General features: G+C 30.0%; 1 protein-coding gene across 1 annotated transcript; it reads left to right on the forward strand.

Moving 5' to 3' along the window:
* The first annotated feature begins 4,904 nt into the window (after positions 1-4,904).
* LOC120079931 lies at positions 4,905-8,103 on the forward strand. Its single transcript, XM_039034388.1, has 3 exons — positions 4,905-5,486; positions 6,547-6,763; positions 7,085-8,103. The coding sequence occupies exons 1-3, from the start codon at positions 5,247-5,249 to the stop codon at positions 7,579-7,581; spliced, it is 954 nt and encodes a 317-aa protein (XP_038890316.1). The 5' UTR covers positions 4,905-5,246; the 3' UTR covers positions 7,582-8,103.
* Positions 8,104-10,371: the final 2,268 nt, after the last annotated feature.

The following is a 10,371-nucleotide window of genomic DNA, read 5'->3' on the forward strand; positions in this document are numbered from 1 at the left end:
CACTTAAGAATTAAATGTATAACATTCTAGAGGATGAGACCAAATAAAAATCAAATCTAAAATCCATGGACCAACCATTTTTTTTTTCCTTTTGTGGGAGTCAGATTCCTTGTGAAAATGTGATATATGTAGGTTAGCTACTTTGTATGCAATAATGAGATTCCCTTTGTTGGATGGCAATAGAAAAAAGAGGGTATTAATTTTATAGCTAATTAATGTATTCATATTGTCCCATTTTTCTCTCTGAGTTTATATGGTCCCTCCAATTCCCCAAACATTGCCAACTTAAATCTTATTCTCTCCATCTTTTTGTCAAATGAAAAATCAAAATAACCCTTGCTTCATTTTATATTGCCCTTTTCAATTATTATGTCCCATCCTCTTTTCTCATCGCCAACTTCCTTCTTATTTTATTACTTACTTTTCTTTCTTACTAAAAACATTCTTCTCTTTTTCCAAAAATAAATAAATAAAAGAAAAAAGATCATAAATTTATCACCCATATAAATATACACTTATTAAGATATATATCTTTTTTTTTAAAAAAAAAAACATTATGTATCTCATTATATTAAGATAACAGAGAGAGTTCTATTTCAAATTCAATTGACAATAAAAAAAAATTATTAGATTGTGGCAAAATATTAGAAGAATAGTTAACATATAAAAGTTTCAAGAAAGTGATGGACTCTAAGTACTATAAAAAAAATCAATGCCCTTAATTTCATTCAATTTGACTAACTTTGGCCTCGTTCAGTAACTATTTTGTTTTTTAAAAATTAAGACACTACTTTTACCTTCAAATTTATTTCTTTGTTATCTATTTTTCACCAATGATTCAAAAAAACCAACACAAATTTTGAGAACTAAAAAAAATAGCTTTCAAAAAGTTGTTTTATTTTTTGAATTTGATTAAAAAATCAATCATTGTACTTAATAAAGATGTGAATCATCGTGGATGAAATATACTTAATTTTAAAAAACATAAACAAAAAATAAATGATTAACAAACATAGTGTTTTAAGTTTGGTACAATTAATAACTCAGATGTATGAGTGATATAATTCTTTGAAAAAATGCTCTTAAAATTAGGGTTGCGAAGAAATTTCTAGACTATATTAGTTCTTGCTCGGATTTGAAGTTTTTTTTTTTTTTTTTTTTAACTTTCTTTGATTTTTTTCAACGTAACACTATTTTTTTGAGATAGATGTGTTTAGATGGAATGATAGTTTAGATGGAAGAAATTTCAAACCAAAATTTTGATTTACAAAAATATTTAACAATATGGATAGAATTGAAAGTCGAATGTATATATCTACATTCATATTTTAATCCAAAACTAGAAAGTGAACCTTTTTCATCATTCCAATCCAAAAGATGTGTATGGGAAATTTCGTGATGCCACGGCCACATGATTTAATATCTTTTTTGGCCCTTTTTGAAAAAGATATTTAATCATGGTCCCCATTTTAGGGGTTTAAAGGACACGTGTCACCGCACTCAAATTCATTCCTGATCTGTACGTAGCTGGCTGGTCCACGGTGCCACCGCTTCGGCGGCTGCGCTCCTCCCTCTCAATATTATTATTTAATCAAATTAATGAAATCATGTGCTTTTCGTGTTTATCTTCTTTATTTCTCTTGGCTGTACCTTTTTTCTTTTTCTTTTTTTACTTTATTAAACTTTTCAATACTGTTTATTTATTTCCAATTTAAAATTTAATTTTATAATAACAGATAAATGGTCAACACATATCTACTTCTAAAAAAAAAAAAAAAAATGTTTGGCCACCACATATTATTTGTACTATCAATCTCGAGATCAAAAGTAAAGGTGAAAACGGTCGATTCGATGATCAAATCGAATCAAACTGAATGTTTTAAAATATGAAACCGAACCGAACCGAACCAAACTGCATATATACAGTTCGATTCGATTCGATTTTGTTCTTTAAATTAAAAGCGGTTTGATTTTAAGTTCGATTTTATTACTCTTTTTTAAATAAATAAATAAATACATATATATATATATTAGTTTAAAAAGTTCGGTTCGATTTCAAATTCGGTTTTCGAAAGTGAAACCGAACTGAACCGAATTAATTCGATTTTAAAATTTTTTAAACCGGATCGAACTGCATTTTTCGATTTCACTAAATTTTCGGTTCAATTTTTGTGATTTGAATGGTCACCTCTAATTAGAAGTTTGATTCCTTAAATTGGCCTAAATCTTGCAGTAAAGTAAAAAATTGTAAGTAAAAAAATTATCAAGTTCAAAGATAATTATGTATGGTTGAAAGTATTAAAATCACCTTACAGTCGTTTGAACTAATCTCAAAGAATATTTTGTCTATTTGTAAGGATATTCATCGAATTTATGAAATTGATTCTTATATTTTTTAAAAAATATATACACACTTTCTTAACCAAATTATTGATTTATAGAATTATAAACTTGGTCTGTTGTGTGTGTGGATATATATAAATCAAATAAATTGTTTAACAATGATAGAAAAGCAAAAGGAAAAAGGTGTTAATGTAATTTTATGAACTTGTTGATTTAAATACATCGTTATGACATATAATCTAGTAGATTGGATCATCAAAGTGCATAAGATAAAAACTTCCTTTCTTGATGTTTGATTGTGACTTGGTCTCCAAGTATAGATTCGTGCTAAATTACTATTTTACCCTTTTCGGCCAATAACGTTTGGTGGAGATTAGGTGGCTAGGTTTTATTGCGTTTAATGTCAATTAAATATCCCATATTGTGTGATTATATTATTTAATACATTAACATAATATTCTATTATTTTGCTTCATATTATTCCTTGAAACATTGTGGCAGTTTCTTGAAAATGAAAACTCTGACCATAGAAAAGTTTATTACTATTTTCATATTTTAGTCAAATTTACCACGGTAGGACTTTTTTTTAAATAATTTTGGTTTTTAATTCATTTTCATTTCTATTATATTTTAAAGAGACCAAAATGGTCACATATTATAAATATAGAAAAACAAAATAAACTCATGTTAAAAGTTTAAGCACAAAAAAGAATATTTTTAAAATATATAAACTAGAATTGAAAGTATAAATACCAAAAAAACCTAAAACAACAAACTTTTTTCTTATTATAAAAATTTAGAGTAGGATGTTTGAAGCTCATAGTTTTGATAAAGAAGGTATATTTTATACGAATTGAATTATATTCAATTTGATTAACATGGTGTGAAATATGATTATAATTTATATGTGTGTTAGAATTTTAATATTAACTTGTGGAAATAATTCAAGTCTTATTTGATAATCATTTCGTTTTTTATTTTTGATTTTTGGTTTTCGAAATTTAAGTTTATGTCCTCACTATTTCTTTCAATGATTTGCATCTTTTACAATGGTTGAATTCTTAGTCAAATTCAAAAAATAAAAATAAAAATAAAAATGATGTGATCCAACTCAGTTGAATCTAAAATCTGCCATTATTCAAACGGTATCCTTCCCTTCCTGTTGATACCAAAATTTGGTACCGATAGTAAATTTATAATTTTTAAGAGAGAATCAAATAAACATCCTACAAAATAAAGAAATTCACATCAGTGTAGTGCTTGACCACCAACACTTCAATTATCAAGTCTTTAATCTCTATAAAAGTCGAGATGCATTTTAATGTACCTCAAATGTCATAAGCCTTCTTGATTATATAGAAATAGGTTTCTTAACAGTTATTCGCTAATTAATTCCTTGGATGATCAAGTCATTTATTAACCGTTGTGAATTGTCAAATTTATTTCACTAGTGACCCAAACATATGCAAAAGCACAATACTTAGACATAATCATAAATTTTACATTCATAAAGTCGATCTCCTCAAGTTCTATGATCGTCCTTATGGACCGAACTCCATATTTAGGCATTATGGTCGACCTTATGGTTCGGTCTCCATACTTAGGCTTTATAACTTTATAGCTGACTCTATGGGTCGATCTCTATACTTAACCAAATAAAACTTATAGTCATCCCTATGAATCAGTCTCCATACTTAACCAAATTAGTATGCACTTTTTCACTCACAACACTACTACTTTGGTGGATTTTTTTTCTTTCCGTTGTGTAAGTGTAGAGGATCGAAGTATCAACATTTGAGATAATAATTGATACACTATTCATAATGTCATCTTCGAATTAGTCTAGTAAAAATTTATCATTTAGATTCTCATATTAAAGACTCATAAAACATCACATATATTGAGCTCTTAGCTCGTTTCAAACACCTATTAGACTTAATAGGTAGTCTAAACCATTAATTTGCTAACTTAGTTTTACTATTTGTTAAATCCAATTAAGTCCAAATCTTTTTTTTTTTCACTTTTAGCTAGCCTAAAGTATTATCACCCCATCTCGTTAAATTAGGCTAGCATTGTTGTTTATAAGTAATACAACTTGTTTACACTATTGTTAGGTCAAATATCAATATTGAAATAACATCCTTTTTTAGCAAAAATTATAATTTTTCTTAATAAAGAATCTAACTGCTTAATCTATTTTTGCAGTTTTTTTTAGTAAATGAAATTAAGATTTTTTTTAAAAAGACAAAAAGTAAAAACTATCCAACCCACTTTTTATCCATTGTTAGGTGAAAACAAAAAATCCAATTCTGTTTTTACACTCCATTTTTAATAATAGTAATAGTAATAATAATAATAATAATAAACACATAAATTAATTTTAAGAATTTACTTAATTTTCCGTCTTGGTTCAACTGTATTCTTTTTTTTTTCTTTTTCCTTATCCACTTTTGCGATATTTCCGCGTAATCGAAGAGACTTACTTGGTCTTCAAGAATATCAGAGGATATTTTCGTCCTTTTACTATTTATCCGCGCCTTTATAAACAATTCTTCGCTCCCTTCGTTCCTTCCGTCTACCGTCCTCTTCTTCCTTTTGCAGGGAAATCAAAAAAGCTTCATTCTTTTTCGTTTCTCTCCTTCTTTCTTCTCTGCCCATTTCGATTCCATTTCGATTTCATCGTTTTTTCCCTTTAAAACATCATTATTCCAATACCCATAATCGAATTCTACAATTTTGAAGTCCCCCAAATTCTCCAATTTCCCCCCCTTTTGCATTTAATCTTGAAGACGACGATGAGTTTCGCTAATAGAGAAGATGGGGTTGGGAAATCGTTGTAAGCGGAGGGCAGTGGGTAGGTGGAGAAGTATAGAGGCGAAACAGAAGGTTATTTGGGGGTGGAAATGGACTGCCGGATATGCGTTGCGAGTGGGGATTTATGGGTCAAGGTAGGCGGCCGTGTTGGAGGTGGAATTGGGGGTGTTGTGGGTCAGATGGGAGGTTTTAGCCATGAGAGCGAGCATGATTTGGCTCTGATGGTTAGCGATTTCTTGGAAAATGGTAGCGGTGGGGCTGAGTCTTGGTGTAGTAGCGATAGCGATTCTGGTGTCTCCGATCTTGCTCATCTTGCTGAAAAGATTGTGGTAACTTTCTCCTTTTGAAATTTGTTTAATTCTCGTTTGATTTATTGACTTTTAGCTTAGTTGTGGAGATATGGATGTAATCATTTTATATGATTCCTCTTTTTGGTAATGTGTTTTTGACTTAGAACGATTGATATGGTTATGATTACCAAACAGGGATGTTTTGTTATAGTTTCTTAGTAATTGAGCATTTCTCTTATATTTTAATCTACATGTATGGGAATTTTCAATTGTTACGTTTCTTTGTTTGGAACTAGAAGGAAAAGGCTTTTGCATTTTTCCTGCTGGATTTTCATTTCCTTGTTTTGAAATATGAATAATGATAATGAATGTTGAAGTTTCGATTATAACTGCCGCTGTGGTCATGCTGCCTGTGATTTTGTTATTTGATTTGAGAATTGGGTTAGATAGGAAACGAGGAAACAAATTTAACTCCCTTCAAAATTTTAGGCATTTTTTAAAACCCCTTGTTTAGAGGAGTCTAGATCAATCTTAAATTCTTTAAATGTTAAGTTCATCAATTGAACCATAAACTTGCCCGCTGTCTCTTGTTCGTCTTTGTATTCTTTATTTTCTTTTCCAATGCCTCGTTTCTTTTCGATCTGTAGCCTGGACAAATTTTTGATCGATTGATATGGTGGGATTGAGTAATTGTGGCTAGTTTTGTATGTCCTTTTTGCTGTCTTTTGGTGTCCAATTGGCTGAAATTTTGAGGTGGTCTATTTGTTGGTTATGTAGCTTTATACATTAGTTATCTTGTTCAAGTGCTTTAGCATTGAAGTACAGGTGAAAAATGAATAGATACCTTGGAGCTTAATCTTCTATCCCAGTGGCAGTGGCCTTTCTTTCCTTTGAAGAACATACATCTCTATACAAGATTTTACTATTATGTGATGTTTGATGTACCTGAATTGTTGGATGTCTTCTTTGGAAACTGTACCTGAATTGCATCTATATTATTCTGTGATGTAGTATTCTCCTGCACTTTGTTCTGATGAAACCAAGTAGATGATAGATATAATTGATTAATTTCTCACAATATGTTGTTTGTTTTTGCCAGTTCTATAAGAACCCAGTATCCCAGTATGAAAGTGATTTGCTTTCGGTGGTTCATTCGCTTACTTTGTCAATGAATGAGAAGGATCTGAACATGAACAAAACCGGTCCTTGCAATGCTAGTTGTATCCGGTTTGTTTTGGTAAAGCTACTGCGACTCTCTGGTTATGATGCTGCTGTATGTACAACCAGATGGCAGGGTGCTGGCAAGGTCCCTGGAGGTATTTCCTCAAAACCATATAGATTTTACTTTCAAAGACGGAGAATTTTCTGTTGAAATAACAAATAAAAAGATAAGCATTCAATTGGGAGTGTGTGGGTATGGTTTAATTACTTTTTAGTTGTAGATCCATTTTTAAGCATAAGAATAAGCTTCTCTTTAGTAATTTATTCCATCATAAGTTCTATTCTCTGCTTTTTGAGTAGTGCTTGAGGGTATATTATCTCGATACTCTAATTTTTGAAGAAATGAGGCTGAAACTTCTCTGCATTCTGGCACCTTTTCTTTATTCGGCATAACGCCTTTTGCTTTACATCTACAGGAGATCATGAGTATATCGATGTCATTAAGTACACCTCTGGAAGCTCAGAGAGGTTGATTATTGATATCGACTTCCGAAGCCACTTTGAAATAGCCAGGGCAGTTGAATTCTATGATAGAATATTGAATTCGCTTCCCGTAATCTACGTTGGATCCTTATCCCGGCTCAAGTATTTCCTTCAAATTATGGTCGAAGCTGCGAAGTCTTCACTCAAGCTAAACTCCATGCCACTTCCTCCATGGAGATCCCTTGCATACTTGCAAGCCAAATGGCAGTCACCATGCCAGAGAATGCTTCATCCAGAAGAACAGCAGCAGTTGGGGAGCAGAGACATCGTGAGCCACAAGCAGTGCCTTGGACACTTGAAGAGACTTCAGTCGGTACTCCAATCAGAGATCGAAGCAGATCGGTTTTTGAGGCCGGTGAACGGTGATAACATCAGGAAAATAAAGACAAAGACGGAGAGGCGGCGACACTCGTTGTTGAGAGCCATTTGATGGGAAGATGTACAGATGAAACGGGGAAAATTTTGAGGAGACGAGGAATTGTGTAGCGCGGCTTTTGTTGTTTTTGGTTGGTTGGGTATTAGTATATATGAAAATAAAAAGTATGAACCTGAAGATAGTGAGTATTCTGAGGTTCATGCAGCTGCAAAAATGTACAAATAAAAAGGGGGGTTCTCCTGTAACGCTCCATTTTGATGCACCGGCAGAGGGAAAGAAAAAGGAGGATTGGATGAATTCTGGGAATACAATTATAACTACAAACAACCAACAAACAGAGAAACACTGCTTGGTTCTTTTATTTTGGGATGCTTCCTTTTTATATATTTATTCATACAAATAGAGAATTAGGAAGGAAAGATAACTTCATTTTTCTCTCCAGTATTCCATGCCTGTTATTTTTGTGGGCATTGGGAACTTTCTTCATTTTTATATCTCATATATATGTGTATTTTAATTAATTATTTTTTATTTATTGATTACTTTCTCAAATGAAGCTGAGCCCATTCTCTTGAATACCAGTTTTATTGCATATTTCTTCCTAATTTCTTCTTTTGTTGTCTCAATTTTGCCTTTCTGTGAATATCAAGAACGTATCAGAACTCTTTGGTTTGACGTTTTCTGTTCCATTTAAAGAAATAAAGATGCAAAACTATGATCTACCTTTTGATCCCTTTGTTTTACCCTCGAACACTTATCCTTGGATCCAGTGGAGACGGAGTGGGGCTTGTAGCTCAGAGGATTAGAGCTTTACCCTCGAACACTTATCCTTTAAACCATATGCAGTAGCCTTAACCTTCGAACACTCATCTATCAATACCGTCTCGAAACCTTCTTGACAGAATGCATCCACAAAACATCACCAATGACCCTGAAATACTGAATGGGCTCAACAACGACAACTCTGATCCAACCTCAAACCGAGATGTCACAGAACAGAATAAGCACCAAAATAATCCACTACCCCTCTTACAACGAAACACAACCAAATCTATTACTATAGATTCATGATGAAGCAAGTTAATATAATATCGGTAATGGTATAATATTGAAAAATCTACTTAATAAATAAACATATAAAGTTTTATCTGTAGTAATTACCTTCTTTTGGGAAAATATCAATTTTTAAATCCCTAAACTTTATAATCATTTGGTTTTTTTTTTTTAAAAAAAAAAATCAAATCTATTTCATGCATATTTCTTTGCATTTTTCTTAATTACAATGATTGAATTCTTAATTAAATTTAAATTACTTTTTTTATTTAAGAAATTTAGAGGTAGAGGTAGTGTGAATGGGATCCAAGGAATTGTATCAACAATTAAAATCATGAACTTTTGTAGAGGTTGTTATGTTTCAATTTGGGAAAATCTATACTATCTAAAATGTGCTAAGGGAAGAAAATTGATGTTCATTAAAATATCTTTCGTAATTTTACATTTAAATCATTAAAAAGAATCACATTTTTATCACAAATATCTATTACACATTAAATAAAAAGAAAATACATTTAAAAAATCATATTTTATCCTCTATTCTCTTTTCACAAATTTTTCAAATCACATTTTATCTCACCTCTTTTGATTAACATATGTCCTCTTTTTCATTTTTTTTTTCACTTTTCAATTTTGTAAAATATATAGAATGATTTAGTGTAACTTTTTTTTGTAGGATTCTATAGTTTTTTTTCTATACACGCACATGTTAATCCTCATACATTGAAGATGGTGGAGAAAAGTCCTTGCTTTCAAACCGTTAATAAAGCGAAGAAGTGATTGTTTTAATGCTTTTGCAGTTTTCTTCACATTTTAATTTTTGTAAATACACACCAATGAGTTTAGGGGTTTATAATAATTTTTACTTTTTTTTACATACTTTTTTTTTTCTAAAATAATTCTCCTTTTAAATTAGTTGTAAGTACACACCAATCTATAAAAAATTGAAATAAAGCTTAAAAAGATTAAGGTTTTAGGTTTTTGTTTGCATGAAAAGAAATTGAAAATAGGAGGATAATCAAATATATTTTTTTCAACAAAGAAATAATCATTATGAAATTTTATACAAAAAAAATGAGAAAATATTGATACTTTTTTAAATTAAAGTTTGAAATAAAAAGGGTAATTATATCATCCAAATCAATTAAAAAATTAATATAGATAAGATTATAACGAAAAAAATAATACTACTTTGCTTTAAATTAAAGTTTAAAATTAAGAGAATAAAAAATTATCACGATATTTTTTTTTTTTAAAAAAAACAAATTTTGGTTTAAAATCAAAGTTTGAAATTAAGGAGATAATCAAATCATAAAAAAAAAAAAACAAAGACTCAAAAACTAACTTAAGAGATTATTATCATGAAATTTTTAAAAAATAAAAATAACTATTTTGGTTTAATTTGAAGTTTAAAATTATGAGATTGATCAAATCCTCCAATAAAAAATGTTTTTAACAAAATAAGAAAAAGCATCACAAAATTTTTTTTTAAAAAAATCTTGATTTAAATCAAGGTTTGAAATTAGGAAGATGATCAAATCATCAAAATGAAAATAGGAAAAAAAAAAAAAAACAATCACATTTGATCTCTAATTAATATCTATCGTAAGTTAAATCTATACTTTCCAAGAGGGGCTGGGGAGAAATATTTTATTTTTCCTTTTGCTCTTTTAGTTGATGTTCATTGGGATATTTTTCGTAATTTCACATTTAAATCACTAAAAAAATCTCATTTTATCACTAATATCTAATGTACATTAAATAAAAAGAAAAAATTTTAAAAAATCATAT

This window comes from Benincasa hispida, chromosome 6, assembly GCF_009727055.1.
Source record: "Benincasa hispida cultivar B227 chromosome 6, ASM972705v1, whole genome shotgun sequence".
NCBI lineage: Eukaryota > Viridiplantae > Streptophyta > Magnoliopsida > Cucurbitales > Cucurbitaceae > Benincasa > Benincasa hispida.